Genomic DNA, 17,275 nt, shown 5'->3' on the forward strand with positions numbered 1-17,275 from the left:
AAGTTATGAAGAAAAAAGTTTAGCCTAATATACCATCATGTTGAGTTTGTGTGTTACGCTGAGACCTCGCTTATAAAGTTTAGAAATGCGTGCCTTGCCTTATTTAAATACACCACAAAAAGTATTGGAAATGGGCTTACGTTTGACAAGCAGATACATGTAAAACCTTAAAGGGATACTTCACCGATTTAGCATTCAGCTTTGTATCTGTAGAAACCCGGCAGTATTACTGAATGACCATGTTTCCCTCCATCATTTCCCCCTGAGAGGAGAGATATCTGCATTTTGGTTCTGCAAAAAAGTCCTCCGATGATGCAAAAATCGTCATATTACATCATCGGAGGACTTTTTTGCAGAACCAAAATGCAGATATCTCTCCTCTCAGGGGGAAATGAGGGAGGGAAACATGGTCATTCAGTAATACTGCCGGGTTTCTACAGATACAAAGCTGAATGCTAAATCGGTGAAGTATCCCTTTAAGCTTACCATGAAATGTGTCACAAGCCGATTGTCGAGTAAAATTGAATGTATATGATATGTTAACAGCGTGACTTGTTAGTTACCTTTAAAAAATATGAGCGTGATGAGCCTTCAGGTGCCGCTTGAGATATTCTTCCCACCTAGTTTGTGGCCACATTTACCATCGTCTCCCAATATGCATTCCGTTTTTCTGTCTGATGGATTATACTGAAAGTATGTCCATAAATCATCTCGTTGTTTCCGTTTATTGGCGTCACCGCTACGGTCCTCCGAACTCGCCACAGCCGCAGGTGTGTTGTTGTTGTTGTTGGTTGAAATCTTGTGCGCGTGCGCGGCATGGCGGCAGCCGGGTGGTGGGCGTGAGCGTGAGTGAGACTGTTGAGTCTGACCCAAAACAAGGATAGAAAGCGGCAGTATTGCTGATACGTTTGAGCTAAAAACAGACTGATTTCACGCAAAATAGGCAGAAATGACATGCATTATGAACGTCAGACTTATAATCATTTTCGTTCCGTCTCGTTTCGTCAACGAAAACTCGAAAGCGTCTCGTCATGTTTTCGTCACCTAAGAGACATTTTTAGCTAGTCATCGTCGCGTTAGCGTCATAAAAAATAAGTGCGTCAACGAAATCATTTCGTTATCGTCATCGTTGACGAAAACAACACTGTTCCTAAAATTTGTTTTTGTTTTTTTTGAAGAAAAATACCCATATTTAAGAGTTCATAAGCAGAGAAAAAAATAAAAGAGTTTCGTTGCAAAACAAGATAACGGTTTTTTTTAATGTTTCAGAAATCTCGTTTTTTTGGTTGTTCATTCCAATTAATATAAATTCAACTGCAGTTGGTTTGTTTTGATTTAAACCTTCATAACTTAAAAAATACAGCTAAGTAGCACCATAAAACAAAATAATAACATGATAACATATTAATAAACATGTTTTGACAAAAATGTTAAAAACTGATTTATTTAGTTTTGCAACAAAACTCTTCAAATATAGATAGGATGAAACGTTTTTTTTTCTCCACTTTTGTTTGTTTGTTTATTTAATATAGTTGTATGTAGGCTATATATATATTTTAGAAGAAAAAATTCCTGGAAAGCATTTTGAAACTTGACTTACGTGAAAATTTAAGGTAAAAAACAAATGTAAAAAAATAATTCAGTCGGTAACACCTAAAATATTTAAATATTTTTAAATTAAGATTTTAACTTAAAGTGGGATAATTTTGATTGAAAAAATTATAGTGTCAAATAAAGTAATATTTTATGTTGATCCATCTTTTACTTTTTACAGTGCAGTGCATTTCTCTTAAAAAACATCTACTGTATACCGTAAGTGTTAAAGTTAAGAAAAACATAGCAAACCATTTATATAAATCAATCAACATTAAGATTTTGTTTAAACAACACAATATACAGTAAAAGTTTAGATGCCTAAAAATAATAGTAATTTTTTTTCTCAACTAATGTTCTCACTTTAAGTAAAAAGTTTAATTTGAATTTTTTTTATTATAGGTTACCAATCAGTGGGGCCGGTGACTTCTTTTTCGAGGGGGCACAATGCGAAGCTCGTCACAACATGTGTTTAGCCCGTCATGTGTGTGGCTCGTCGTGTCAAAATGTGTTTGGCACATCATGTGAATGTGCATTACACGTAATGTTATAATACATCTTTGCTGCAGACGCGTCGAAGGGGTTTGTGATAAAGAGACGCCCTTGTTTGACAGATACTCACTTAATCTCATGCGGAATCAGAGTTTAGTGTTAAGTAATTGTCTTGCGAGTATTTTGTGAGGGTCTCTTTTATCATAAACTCTATTGACGCGTGTGCACCAAGCACGTATTTTGACATGACGCGTGATGCACATGGTTCACATGACGCAACACATATTTTGAATTTGCGTCCCTCGGAAGAGAAGTCACCGGCTGCTACTGTTACCAAGTGTAGTCATTTTAACAAAGTTTTTCCACCTAAAATGTTAGTTTATAAAACCTTATTTTGTTTAGGTGTTACCAATTGGAGTAAGTTTTTTTCAAATAAGAGCAGCTTTCACATTTTACAGTAAAGGGATGCACCAATATTTTATCCTGCTCCTCCTTACCTGGATGTCACAGACATGGTCTTATTTTGGTGCGCTATTTCTTGAAAATGAACAAAGTCTCCAGTATACCCCAAACAATTTGTATTGGCACAGTATGGTCCTGTATTTATGCGCGAGAGCTGATGTAGGCAGTGTTCAAATTGAAGGGGATCTGGAGTGGTCACGGACCTCATATAAGCATCGAAGGGCCCCCATAAAGCACCAAATTAGCTGGGGGACCCCCATAATCTTTGACATAATTCGAACACTGTATGCAAGATATTGCTAACCAACAGTACTGCATTGTATCATTTCATATATTTTGTTTAATGTAAATTCTAAGTTTGAGATTGTTTAATGCCATGAATTTTCTTTGGGGGGGTGCGTGATGGGATACACCATGGTGCATGCCGAAACATTTGAGAACCACTGATATAACTGCAAATAAAAACCTATTCTGACATTGCTTTTCCTCGGCCCAATCTGACACTACCTACAGCACAGAGATTGAACACGCTGAAAATGCAACACTGTTAAAACCATGAGTGCCTATTTTTACCTCCCCTCTTTCCTGCAGTTCAGTCCAGGTCACTTCGCTCTGTAATGGAGGTCTACAGCATGCAGCCTGGGTTTGCGGTCAGCGGCGACGTCGTGGTGTCGGCATCTCCACGCACCAACCTTCGACTCAGACCCGAGTATGCTGACATGGAGCCGTTACCTCACAACCACAGCTACGAGGACCACGAGCATCATCATGGCGACCCCATCACCGGTCACCCTGCCACATTGAGCTGGCTATCTCACCCTGAAAAAGACAGGAAGTGATGTCATTGATTAGGCTGTTTGTTGTAGTTTATTCTGGCCAACACCTGCCCACTGGGAGGCGATGGTGTGTGACATGTAAAGTGACCAATCACAGTCTTCTTCGAGCCATTAAGGGGCCGTTTTATGTAATGCACAATAGTATACCTTGGTGTTGTAGTATCTGTGACTGGTCGCAAAGGGGGAAAAGATAAATAAGCTGCGCGCAGACTGATCTTCTGTCTGTTTCAAAGTAACAAGTACTTATTCTTCTGCTACTAAGTTTATTGGACGATTGTTAGATTGGAGCTCGTCACATTAAAGGAACTGCGTATACAGTAGGTTTTGTGTGAAATACGCATCGCAAACGCATACTTCGCAAGGTTGCTCCAAATCTAAGCAGTACAATTTTGGCATGTTCGAAACCTTGCCCTGCGCATCACAATAAGAGTAAACGCTCCTGCCAAGCATTACTTGTGATAAATTCAGATTGATGCACATACAACGCCCCTCATTTGTGCAGAATTAAGCTGAACGCAATGTACCGGTGTTCAGCAACCCTTGAGACGCCGCAGTACCAGCGTTCGATAATGTGAATCCCAATATCAATCCTCAATGTCAGCAAATTCAAACCAACTAGAGGTCCAAACATGATTTGATTTGCTTTGTATACAAACCTTTGGCATTCACTGAGAAAAAATCTCAATCTTTCGATCGGCAAGAGACCGCTTGAGTACTATGACTCATACGGTCAAACACGGCTCATGAATTGTAAGTGATGCTTAACACAAACAGTTTTACTTTCTTTACAACAAACAGCAGTGAACTCACAAATGGTTGCTAGGAAAAAGGCCGTAGTTTGGGCATGCAGGCCTATATCTCTGATTCCTTTGATACTTGCTCTTTCTCTATTCATATCCCACCTGTGTGAACCCACAGCTGTTGCCTGACAATTGAAATATGTGCATAATTGGACCCGTTGAGTATGACGCACCTCGTGTACTACGCAAAGGGCGCAGGATGTGTTTTTTTGCAGGTTTTAGGTGCAGAAAGCAAATGTGTGATGTCTGCTGTCAGTATGTAAAGGGGGCAGATAGGTGAATATTAATGGGTTCTGTTTCTGTCAGCTCATGGGGTCAGTTGTTTGCATGAACACACAACACCGTACACAAGCAATGCTCATATATAAAGCCCTACAAAATACAGTATAACCATGGACAAAAAGGAGGAAGTTTGTTTTCAATTTTTGTTAAAGGCAAATTTAAAAAAAAAAGACTTTCTTAATGAACATATCGACCTGCCTAGATGTTTGTAGTTTAAGATGTGTCTCTTTGCATGAACAGGCTAAGTCTTTTAAGTTTGTTATAACTGGAAGTTTTAGTAAAACCTAAGAATTGATTTTTTTTCTAGTTTTACAAGCTAACAGAAAGTGAATAAATTGTATTTATTTTCTTTTAATATGGTTAGAAACAAACTTGATGATAAATCGCCAGTTGAAATGAAAATTATACCTGAAAAGCCTTTAGTTAATGATCAATGAGATCAAATTTACAATGTTCAGTACATTATAATTGTTTTAATAATTAAAGAGCTCAGATGCACAACCCTCTAAATGCGTCTGGCATGTTTACTTTGAAATTAGCAGTTTTCATCAAACTTTAAATGGATTCTGTCAACAAAGCGGCATTTCTGAATGACCTGAGACCGGGATTAAAGGTGGCATAGAATGTAAAACTATTTATCTAGGCATAGATGAATAATATGAGTTCTCTACATGGTTTTGACATATCGTGAGCCTCAAACACAATTGTTTCCTCCTCCTTATGTAAACCTTGTGCATGCGAAAGACCGCCGGAAAACAGACCAATCTCAACACTGACTGTCGTGATGTACACCCCAACCGGTAGAGTAGCCAGAAAAGAGACTCTGGGTGTGCATCTGAAAATTTGGGTGTGCCACATTTATTGTCATATAGGCAAACATTTATTGCCTACTGTGCAAAATTATTAATCATAAGCATACACTCACCTAAAGGATTATTAGGAACACCTGTTCAATTTCTCATTAACGCAATTATCTAATCAACCAATTACATGGCAGTTGCTTCAATGCATTTAGGGGTATTGTCCTGGGCCGGGTTTCCCAAAAGCATCGTAAGGCTAAGTAGATCGTAAAAACGATCGTACGAATCATCTTAGAATTACGGGCTGTTTCCCAAAAGCTTCGTAACTTAAGTTGCACTTGAAAATCATCGTAGATCTACGAGTGCTCTGGAGTAATCGTTCATTCATAAGTGCATCAAAAGACAACAGAGTTACAAGGTCACCTGCAGGACAACCAGCAAATTGCACTCCTGCAATGACGAAAATGTAATGTTTTAAATGTTTATTTATTTATTGGGTTCTTCTTTGTTTATTTTATATTAAACATATAATATAATATATTTAAAATTCTAATGAGAAATCAAATTTAAATGACTAAACATGAATTAATAAAGAAGGAAAACATATTTTGTACAAGTTGGTAAAAGTTTTTTGTATTTTGGTAAAAGTTGGTATAGCAAATTGATAAATGGTTCATACCGATTGCTGCTATAATTCATCTAAACATTGTTTTGAAGGGAAATGGCATCTAATTAAAGAAACCAAATAAATATTTACGGTACAATGCAATAATCCATAATAATAAACAAACATAGATAATAAACAAAAAATAATAACAATAATAATCTAAACTATTATTTAAAATGCATAAGGTATTTTGCAGTGGGACGAGTCCTAACTAAATACGGAAAAGAATATTTCATTATGAACAATTTTAAAACATTTAAAAAGTCATCGAACAATAATGAAAAATATTATAAAGAATATTAGTGGCCATAAGCTAAAGATCATTAGCCTAAACAAGCCTTTGCTACAAATTTGAGTCATTCTATTGGTGACATTTCAGCACTTGACAAAGGGATAGCGACTCGTAAGTACTACTTAAAACCCAGCTGCGAGCGATCGTTTCACGTGCATCTTTGGGAAACGCACGTAAATGAACAACGAATGTTCGTTAAGTAGCTCGTAGAAAGCGCTCTTAAGTGCTAAGTTCAATCGTTATCGGGAAACCCGGCCCTGGTCAAGACAATCTCCTGAACTCCAAACTGAATGTCAGAATGGGAAAGAAAGGTGATTTGAGCAATTTTTAGCATGTCATGGTTGTTGGTGCCAGACGGGCCAGTCTAAGTATTTCACAATCTGCTCAGTTACTGGGATTTTCACACACAACCATTTCTAGGGTTTACAAAGAATGGTGTGAAAAGGGAAAAACATCCAGTATGCGGCAGTCCTGTGGGCGAAAAATACCTTGTTGATGCTAGAGGTCAGAGGAGAATGTGCCGACTGATTCAAGCTGATAGAAGAGCAACTTTGACCGAAATAACCATTTGTTACAACTGAGGTATGCAGCAAAGCATTTGTGAAGCCACAACACGCACAACCTTGAGGCGGATGGGCTACAACAGCAGAAGACCCCACCGGGTACCACTCATCTCCACCACAAATAGGAAAAGAGGCTACAATTTGCACAAGCTCACCAAAATTGGACAGTTGAAGACTGAAAAAATGTTGCCTGGTCTGATGATTCTCGATTTCTGTTGAGACATTCAGATGGTAGAGTCAGAATTTGACGTAAACAGAATGAGAACATGAATCCATCATGCCTTGTTACCACTGTGAGGGCTGGTGGTGGTGGTGTAATGGTGTGGGGGATGTTTTCTTGGCACACTTTAGGCCCCTTAGTGCCAATTGGGCATCGTTTTAATGCCACGGCCTACCTGAGCATTGTTTCTGACCATGTCCATCTCTTTTTGACCACCATGTACTCATCCTCTGATGGCTACTTCCAGCAGGATAATGCACCATGTCACAAAGCTTGAATCATTTCAAATTGGTTTCTTGAACATGACAATGAGTTCACTGTACTAAAATGGCCTCCACAGTCACCAGATCTCAACCCAATAGAGCATCTTTAGGATGTGGTGGAACGGGAGCTTCGTGCCCTGGATGTGCATCCCACAAATCTCCATCAACTGCAAGATGCTATCATATCAATATGGGCCAACATTTGTAAAGAATGCTTTCAGCACCTTGTTGAATTAATGCTACGTAGAATTAAGGTAGTTCTGAAGGCGAAATGGGGTCAAACACAGTATTAGTATGGTGTTCCTAATAATCCTTTAGGTGAGTGTATATATTTATAGTCTACACAAGTTAAGTGGGGTAAGAACAATTTGGCAACTCCTATTCAACTAACCTGCATGTTTTGACTGAAGCATCCGGAGTAAGAAACTGCCATCTCCCCTTGTCTTTAGGAAACCAAAGATTTTGTTTTCAACAAGGTATTTGTTCCAGAAGTCAGTATAGTCACTAGCCAGACTGATAAATATACGCTGTGACAATGCACATGTTGTGCATCCAATAAAACCATCTATTATTAATGCAAAGGTCATGGGTTCGAACCAGGGAACACATATATTACAGATAAAATGTATAGCATGAATACAAGTAAGTCTCTTTGGATAAAAGTGTCTGCAACATGCATAAACGTTCATTTTTCATAATTTCTCATATTCCAAAATTGTTATGCAGAAATATCTTACAAATATGAAAAGAAATGCTGACAAATATTTGATAACACTGCACTACTTTAAAGTGGCCCTAAGGAAAATGCAATAAATAGTGTATGTTTATAATATAATAATGTATTTACTGATTTAGCCATATACGAAATCAAAAACATCAAATATGAATTCCTGGAGGAAAAATAGGAGTTGATATCTACCTAAATATATTTCCTGAATATCTCTATATATGCACAGTTAAGCATACTGTAGCTGTCCTTAGATGAACTTAATTATATCAAACATCATAAAGAAGATCTACCCTCAATCTCTAACATGATCAATCAATGTCTCCACAGATCCCATGGCAGAGTTTGATATTTATTAAAGGTCTTTCTGAAAGAACAGGGTTAAGATAAAGACATGCGCTAGACAGACAGTAGCTTTGACTGACTGCTTTCACTACTGTTGCTATCTTTCACTATCCTTGCATTCCCTTTGAATAATAGGTATTCAGATCTGGCAATCCTGTCTCAGTTTATAATGTTAATGTCCACAGCCGTCCAAACTTTTTCTTTTCTGTGGTGTATTTTCGAAAGAGATAGGCATATGATAACCATTTATAGTACAACCCCAAATCAAGAAAAGTTGGGACACTGTAGAAATTGTGAGTAAAAAAAGAATGGAATTATTTAAATTTGATCTGGCCTCTTATTGCTACCTATCCCGACTTTTTTGGAATGCGTAGCTCTTATGAAATCCAAAAAAGGGCCAATATTTGGCATAAAACTTTATTGAATATTCTTAATATTTTTGAGGAAAAAGATACATGGATTTAAATGTGAAATAGTGTTCCAGATGCTTTTTATTTGAATAATACATAAAATAAGAATTAAGGTGGAAACCAAAATGAGAAGAATGTAGATTTTTTCTTATAAAATTTTTTTTACAGTAGGGCATTTAGAAAATGTGACCCTTCGTGCAATTTGACCTGCAAAGATAACACTTAGGTCCTTCAAATGTGGTTAAATAACAAATATGGTCCTTCCCCATGTGACAACAGCCCCAATCTCCCCTATATAAGCTGCATGAGCGCTCCACGAGCTCACTATGCGCAGCGCAAGAGCGAAAGAGGAGCAGCATATCTGGTGACAGATTCGTACGGAACAGTCATTGTTGGGTGGACGTTTTACGCACAGGGGGATCTTTAATAACATGATGCACCAGTTTGAAGAATGCTAAAAAATTATATCGCACATGACATTTTATAGAAATAAGCACTGGTAACGGTATCGCATCAACAGATTCGTGCGCGTAAAGCCGTGCCATGCAGGGAAACGGGAGCTCGTTGGTACCCGGTCAGGCGCCATGCGGACCGGCTTTAGATGAAGGTGGTCTCCTGTCGAACCGGACCGCGGGGGTTCTCCAAAACCTCTCCCTTCGTTGCTGGCTTCAGCTGCTCTCCAAAGAGTCCGCGCCGGAGCTGTACGGCGACAGCGCCAACATGGCAATGCGCGTCGTAATCGCGCTCGTCTACCTGATTGTGTGCGCGCTGGGACTCGTCGGGAACCTTTTGGCGCTTTACCTGCTGCAGTCCCGCCACAGACTTAAGCAGTCATCCATCAACTGCTTCGTCATGAGTCTGGCCGTGACCGATCTCCAGTTCGTCCTGACGCTGCCTTTCTGGGCCGTGGACACTGCTTTGGATTTCCGATGGCCTTTTGGAAAGGTGATGTGCAAAATCATCAGCTCGGTGACCACCATGAACATGTACGCAAGTGTTTTTTTCTTGACCGCTATGAGCGTTGCGCGCTACTGTTCACTGTCCTCTTCCCTACGGATGCAGAATCCCAAGACGGCTTCGGTGGAGGTGAAATGGGCCAGTTTGGGCATCTGGGTAGTATCCGTGGTGGCCACCATACCCCATGCGGTGTACTCCACCACAGCGCAGATATCAGACGACGAACTGTGCCTGGTGCGCTTCTCGGACTCTGGAAGCTGGGACCCGCAGCTGCTGTTGGGTCTTTATCAGACCCAAAAGGTTCTTTTGGGGTTCGTTATTCCTCTTATCATCATCTGCGTTTGTTATCTCCTCCTGTTGCGCTTCGTCCTGCGGCGGCGCGTCAGCGGCATTCCCGGGTCAGACAGCGAAAGGGGGCGTCACAAGCGCCGCTCCAAAGTCACCAAATCCGTCACCATTGTAGTGCTGTCGTTTTTTCTGTGTTGGCTGCCCAACCAGGCTCTGACCCTTTGGGGGGTGCTTATAAAATTTGATCTGGTACCCTTCAGTAACGCATTCTATAACGCGCAAGCATACGCGTTCCCGATAACCGTGTGCCTTGCGCATACGAACAGCTGCCTGAACCCCGTGCTGTACTGCTTGATCAGACAGGAGTACCGAACCGGCCTTAAGAAACTGCTATTTAGGGCAACTCCATCCATTCGCAATCTGGCCAAACTGGTGTACAGAGGCAAGAAGGTGGCTGAAGCGCCACCTGGAGTGGCTGTGGTACCGTTGGAAATTGGGATGTGACAGATAACAGTATGGAGAAAAGAACATTGAGAACATCTGAAAATTCACATCAATCTCTCTTGCAACGTGGATTTGCAAACAGTTGAAATTAAGGCATATAAATGTCAAATGTTGGAACACACAGTGTCTTGAATATATGAATATATATATGAATATATTTCCAAAAATGGCATTTGTAGGCTATTTGTTTGTTTGTTTAACTGCATGAGCTGGAGTGGATAGCGAGGAAGCCAACTGACTTTCTATCTCAAACGTTTTTATCTAAACTAGAGATAAATATAATTGTATGATTTTCATACATTTTTAAAAGAAATAAATGTTCCTAAAAGTCTATTGACAGTCGGCATAAAGAACCTTTAATATGCTGTGTTGCACAACGTTTCTTTGTACAGAAAAAACAATGAACACCAACAATAAAGAACATAATGATAAAATGTATAGACTGAATGCACTGTAGGCTACTGAAAGTTGCTTTGTATAAAAGTGTCTGCCAATTGCATAAATGTTATTATAAATGTAATTGTAAAGAAAATGTCTTTATAATAATAACTTTATTTTTATGAGTGTATGCTTCTCTCTTATCATCAAAAAAAAAAAAAAAAAAAAAAAAAAACACGCACACACCCCACATAGACTATTTATAAAGCCACCCAAATGCACCTGTAAAAGTAAATGAGTGTTCAAAGCTTGAATCTAGACATTTAAAATTAATCTAACATTTATTTATTTTTTATTCTTCATGCATTATTATTATTATTATGGAACACCGTAAATAATTGTAATAAAAATATGTGTGTCTGAACTGTATATGCAGTGTAAAATTAGGACGTGAATAATTGATTAATTATTCCACGGCTATTCAGACCATCCTAAAAACATCATCATCTTCGCAGTTTTTCCAAAGCTAAAATCAGTTTCAGTAAAATGAAAAAGGACAGGAACATATTTAGACCAGATTCATTATCTCCTTGCACTTTGTGGACCTTAAAGGGACAAAGACAGAATATAAAACATGTGTGCTCATCTGAGGAGGGGGTGTTTTTTTGTCCTTGGGTGTTCACTTGACACAAACGCTGATGTACAGAATGCATTCAGAGCACAATCTGTACATCACACTGTCTGCTCTTGTGGAGTTTCCATGTGTAATTTTTTAACACAAAATCTGTTTTTCTATCACATGTTAATCTTCTGCTGACATTTTAACTGCAGTACTTGACTTTACTCAGCTGTATTTGGCTCGGTGTAAATAAAAATCTTTCTAAGCAAATCATCATTTCGTCTGGCTTCTATTTTACAATGAGAACATTTTAAATAAAATGTGTTTGTTCATGAAGTTTCAGACCCTTTTATAATGAATAACCTTTGGATAGAAATGTTCTGTGAAAGTTAAAGATTCTTTATGGAATCATTCTGCCAGACCAAAAACCTTCATTTTAAAAAATATATTTTTAGTTTTAAAAATGGCTTTTGGTAAGCTCTCAGGAAAATGTAAATGAAGGTAAGTTGTCACTTCGGCTGTACCTTTTTAAATTATATACACTTAAAAGGCAGTGCTTCTCAAACTTTTTAGCATGCTCCTTCTTGTGTATGATGCATCCCTTCGTGGTCCCCCCAAAGAAAATGTATGACATAAACATTTAAAAACTTAAAATTTAAATTAAACAAAACATATTAAATTATACAATTTAGTGATGTTGGTAAGAAGCTTTATTTTTCTGAGGTTAAATTATGAAGAATTTATGATACATTAAACAACTAGTATTTTTTTACTTTTACTTAAGTAAATTAAAAGTACACATTTTTATGTAATTACACAGCAAAAAATGATTTTCAAGAAAAAATTTGTATTATTTTTGTCTTGTTTTCAGTAAAAATATCTAAAAGTTCTTAAATTAAGATGCTTTTTCTTGATGAGCAAAACGACCCAAGAAAATAAGTCTAGTTTTTAGATCAAAAATATAAAATTTAAGTGATTTTGTGCATAAAACAAGCAAAAAAAAAAAACCATTTTTCTTCAACCAATTCAAGAAAAATTTAAGAAAAATTTGCTTACCCCATTGGCAGATTTATTTGCTTGTTTTATGCACAAAATCACTTAAATTTGATATTTTTGGTCTAAAAACTAGACTTATTTTCTTGGGTCGGTTTGCTCATCAAGAAAAGCATCGTAATTTTACATTTTTAGATACTTTTACTGAAAATAAGACAAAAATACTAAAAATTTTTTCTTGAAAATCATTTTCTGCAGTGTAGGTATTAAATCAATTTTAATTTGCAATATAAAAGCAATACAAAATACACTGTAAAAAATGTGCTGTAATTATGCAGCTGGTTGCCAGTAACTTACTGTAGAAGATAAAAACTGAAAATGTTTTATGTTTATTTAACTTTGAACAAACTCTTGCCAGTAAATAACATAAATGTAAAATTGACAGTAAGTTACTGGCAGCTAGTTGCCAGTAATACCCAGTAATACTGTAATTTCTACAGAATTTTTTTACAGTGTATGATTCTATGCTTTAGAATGTAGTGACATTTTTTTAGTAAAGTAAAGTACATTTTATCCCAAGACAAAGACCCTGATAAAGCACAGATGCTTGAAAAATGTACTTAAAATACTCAAGTAGTGTCCGCTTCTGCCCATCATGCATTGCAGAATGCATAAATGTACTGCTACTGTTATATGAATGTTGTTTGTTTTCTTCATTTATAACTCTGCAGTTGTTTTTGTTATCATTGTTGCTTTTTTTTTGTGAGCTCATCTTTTCAGTTTTGTTTAATGTCACTATTATTAAGATTTGTGTGGAGGTCTCTGTGTGAAGTTGAAACCTTTGCTTTATTTGATGTTATCAACGTGGCCTCTTTTTTGAAAAGCAAAAATTGCAGAGTTCTCTTAACATTACAAGTTTTATAAAACTATGTGTAAAATAAAGTTTTGCATACTGACTATTTGTAGAACAGGAAATGTTTTATTAATCTAACAAGAATATATTGCTGGAACGAGACGTTTTACGTTCAGTGAACAAAAAATCCTGTTCCACATTTTTAAGTAAATTTAAAGTTACTTGTTTTGTTTAACAAGGCAAAATTGACATTTTTTAGGGCAGCAAGTTATGTTTTTTAAGTGCACAGAGGCGGTACCCCTTTAAAAGGACCTAATGCAGTATGTACCATTTAGGTACAGCTATGTCTTTGGTACCAATATGTATCTCTGAGGTACTAATATGAACCCTTTAGGTGCAAATATGTATACTTTTTAAAAGGCTACTGCCCTTGTGACAGATATTTAGTATCGTGTTGAGTATACAACAACACATTTTTCTTCAAGTCACACTCAGAAAGACTGCACGTTGTGATATTCATACTGAAGAGTTGAGACAAACACACATTACTCAAATCCAGACTTCGTTTTAATATGTATCAGAGTACACAATTCAGTGACAGGAATAGTGTTATGTGTTGTCTCTGGCACTTGATTATAGGTACAAGCATTCATGCACACGGCATAATGATGTACTCAAACTGAATTCTGCCTAACCTTCTGGAAAATGATTTCAATACATGCATAACCTCTCGTCCTGCGTTCATCACGCTGTACTGTCAGTCTTTGTTAAATCTCATCTCTCGCTCCATGCTCACTGTTCAGTACAGTACAGAGTGAGGTTTTGAAGGGCTCTATATTAATCATAGCTGTCATCAGTTCTCTATTACTGCATCAACTTTGTTTAATCAGTTTCAGATTTATAACCAGTGAATTGAAATGGTGAGGAATAAAAAGCACAGCTATCATCTGTAACCTTTTTCGACACATAAAATATAAAAAAAATTCTATTTTTACAATTATTTAAAGATTATAGGCCCAACTTTAACAATCAAAGTGCATGGTCTAAAGCGCATGCCGCACAGTCTAAATCTTTTTATAAGCATTGATGCGTAACACAAGGATGGTTAGATGAAGATGGATGAATGTGTGGATATCTGTCTATTATATAAACAATATCCACCTTTAGTATATAGACAGAATTTGATTGAATTATTTGTGTTTAAACCAAATTTTCTAGCAGGTGTTACAACAAACCCTCTGTTTGTCACAATGAACCCCACCTATGGGGTAACGTTTGCACTCCTGTCACTTTCGGTGTAATTGTACAATAATGGTAGGACCCACAAACAAACTTTAATTGTTCATTTGTAGCAGAGATGTGTGTTTTGATTCATCTAACTTAAATATATTTGGATGATAGAGCATTCGGTCAAACATCACAGAAAACAATTCAGGTTAAATGCGAATGAATTAGGTTTTTTGAAGAGCTCGCAGTGGAAATGAAAACTGAAGTGATTTATAATGTCATGTTATTTGCTACTTAGATTAAAGCCACTTGCTTTGTTAAAAGATGCATGATGCCTGGAGATCCAGACGGCTTGAATTAATGTAAAATGGAAAAAAAACAGTGCAGAGCGTTACTGATCAGAGATGCTCAAATGGATAAGGTTTGTGAAGTATGTACCAACTGTTTGATTTAATAAGCTTGTTTGTTTATTCAGACACTCAGTGGGAAATACTTATCACGAATAAAGGATTAATAGCTATAATTACTTGCACCTGATATATTAAGCTGTGCAGGCCTGGCATAAATGTGCAAAGTGGCCATGACACGAAGGCAAAATTCACAAACCAATCCTAATGTACAGAAAAGCTTCCCTTCACAATGTGCAACTGAGAATTATCTCAATGTATTAAAGGGGACATACCATGAAAATCTGACTTTTTCCATGTTTATATGCTATAAATATGCTAGAAAATGTGAAAAAGATCAACCCAGTAACTTAGTTTTGCTAAACCATTCTCTGCAAGTACATAAAAAATAGGTCATGGAAATTTGGCTCCCTTCGTGATGTCAGAAAGGGATCTCATTATAATAATACCACCCCTTAATCTGCACTATGTAATCACGGCACAGCTATTTAGTGCAGAGAGAAAGAGAAAAAAATTATTGACAGCACAATTGAGTTTCAATTTCAACAAACCCCCATTATGGCGATCAGTGTTTGTTTGAATTTCATCAGCCTACTTTCATTTAACTTTCATCGCCTGAAAGTTGAAAATAACCCAGCATTCTTTTTGACATATGTGAAACTAATTTACTGCATAACATTCAAAGAAATAAATGTTACACAAATCTGAACATTGACCAAAATGTTTCTTTGACATGTGCAAAGCCTTGTTTTTACTGCAGAACCAGAAAGCAAATGAAAAGTAGATAACTTTTACATCTATCCAATTATAGTGTGAAACTTGATTGAATTGCAATTCAGTAAATTCCTCTTTAAATTAATTGCACGCACAGTCAATATTTAAAATAAAAATATTAAATGTGACCAATTGGGTTTAATTGAGGAGCTCAGATGCAAAAAACCTAAGTCAGAGATGAGATAATGATATTCACTGAATGTTCTCTCCAATAATACATAATAAAAAAATGCTAATTTCAAATATGTCTGACGGGTCTCACAGTGCGCATAGCTTACCCAATACACTCGGAGATTCTCTGCTTACACGTCCATTGAAATGCATTGCAGTTAGTCAGTTTTCCTTCGTTTTTATATGTTTTTTCTTGTCATTTAAGTTTAAAATGGTCAAACGGTGTGCATGGGGTACACTCTAAAAACAAACGGTGCTATATAGCACCAAAAGTGGTTCTTTGCTCGTAATCATAGAAGAACCATTTTTAGTGCCGTATAGCACCGGTGAAGCACCAGTGAAGCACCTGTGTAGAACCATATAGTGCTTTGTAGAACCATATGTGGTGCTATATGGCCCCTATATGGTTCTACACAGGTGCTACACAGGTGCTTCACCGGTGCTATATGGCACTAAAAATGGTTCTTCTATGGTTACGATCCAAAGCAACAGTTTTGGTGCTATATAGCACCGTTTGTTTTTTTAGAGTGTACATGTAACTCAGACACTAGGTATCCCAAGACGCTGGGCAACGTTGTGTATTTTTACCCTTTCCTAAGCCACATTTTAACTGAGATAACGTTTAGTGTCTTCTCTGGATTAAGTTATGCGGTAGACCACAACACCAACGAAACGTGGATAAATTAAACAAGAATGTCTACATCTGTTCTAAGCTAAGTCAACAACGTATTTGAACGTTAACTTTAACATCTCTTTAACATAACGTTAGCCTAACATTAGAAAACGTTAACATTAGCTTCTAGCTGCGTTGTACATCACTTAGCTTCATTCACGTATTTGTAAATAAACGAGATAACAAATATTATTTGTAATAGCAATGTTCTGCTGAAGGATTCATGTAAATACTGTAGCACCAAACTAACGGAGAGCTTGGTAAAGATGGTAAAAAGGCTTGTCTTGGAAACGTATGCAACTTAGACCTGTACATATTTAATTTGATCATGATGGCAACGAGATCCAGTTTATCACGTTTACACTGTGCCCTGTAAATTTACGCCTGGAGCTGAAGCTTTTCATCGGCCTTCTCAACAATAAAATTATTAATATAACCCTCCAATGCATAGGCCCTTTTGGTGACTTTGAGATGATATATAGTCTTTCTGTCTCCAAAAATCATCAATTTCCTCCTGTGAAATGTCTCCTACTGTGACAGCTGCCATAGCGCCTATCACCGAATGTTGATTGTTTGTCCGAGTGAGTGGAGGGGGCGTGGCTTAGCCATAGGTCAATTCTGTCCAGTGGTGCCTGTAATGCAGTTAACATATGCATCAGTGACTGCCGGTGACTTCTTT

The 17,275-nt window shown here is 37.2% G+C and overlaps 2 protein-coding genes across 2 annotated transcripts in view; both read left to right on the forward strand.

The window, feature by feature from the left end:
• LOC141362377 (cyclic AMP-responsive element-binding protein 3-like protein 3-A) overlaps positions 1-5,470 on the forward strand; it is a 36,901-nt gene extending 31,431 nt beyond the window's left edge. The window contains exon 10 of the mRNA XM_073864367.1: positions 3,139-5,470. Coding sequence (XP_073720468.1) covers positions 3,139-3,386 — 248 coding nt within the window. The 3' untranslated portion in view covers positions 3,387-5,470. The remainder of the gene's footprint in view (positions 1-3,138) is intronic.
• Positions 5,471-6,224: 754 nt separating this feature from the next.
• On the forward strand, positions 6,225-11,530 carry LOC141362413 (relaxin-3 receptor 1-like). The gene has a single exon (XM_073864440.1). The coding sequence runs from the start codon at positions 9,296-9,298 to the stop codon at positions 10,499-10,501; it is 1,206 nt and encodes a 401-aa protein (XP_073720541.1). The 5' UTR covers positions 6,225-9,295; the 3' UTR covers positions 10,502-11,530.
• The last annotated feature ends 5,745 nt before the right edge of the window (positions 11,531-17,275 follow it).

Source organism: Misgurnus anguillicaudatus, unplaced genomic scaffold (assembly GCF_027580225.2).
Source record: "Misgurnus anguillicaudatus unplaced genomic scaffold, ASM2758022v2 HiC_scaffold_26, whole genome shotgun sequence".
Lineage (NCBI taxonomy): Eukaryota > Metazoa > Chordata > Actinopteri > Cypriniformes > Cobitidae > Misgurnus > Misgurnus anguillicaudatus.

Bases quoted from the DNA above. Each gene is read 5' to 3' on its own strand.
- LOC141362413 (XM_073864440.1), top strand. From the start codon at position 9,296: ATGCAGGGAAACGGGAGCTCGTTGGTACCCGGTCAGGCGCCATGCGGA.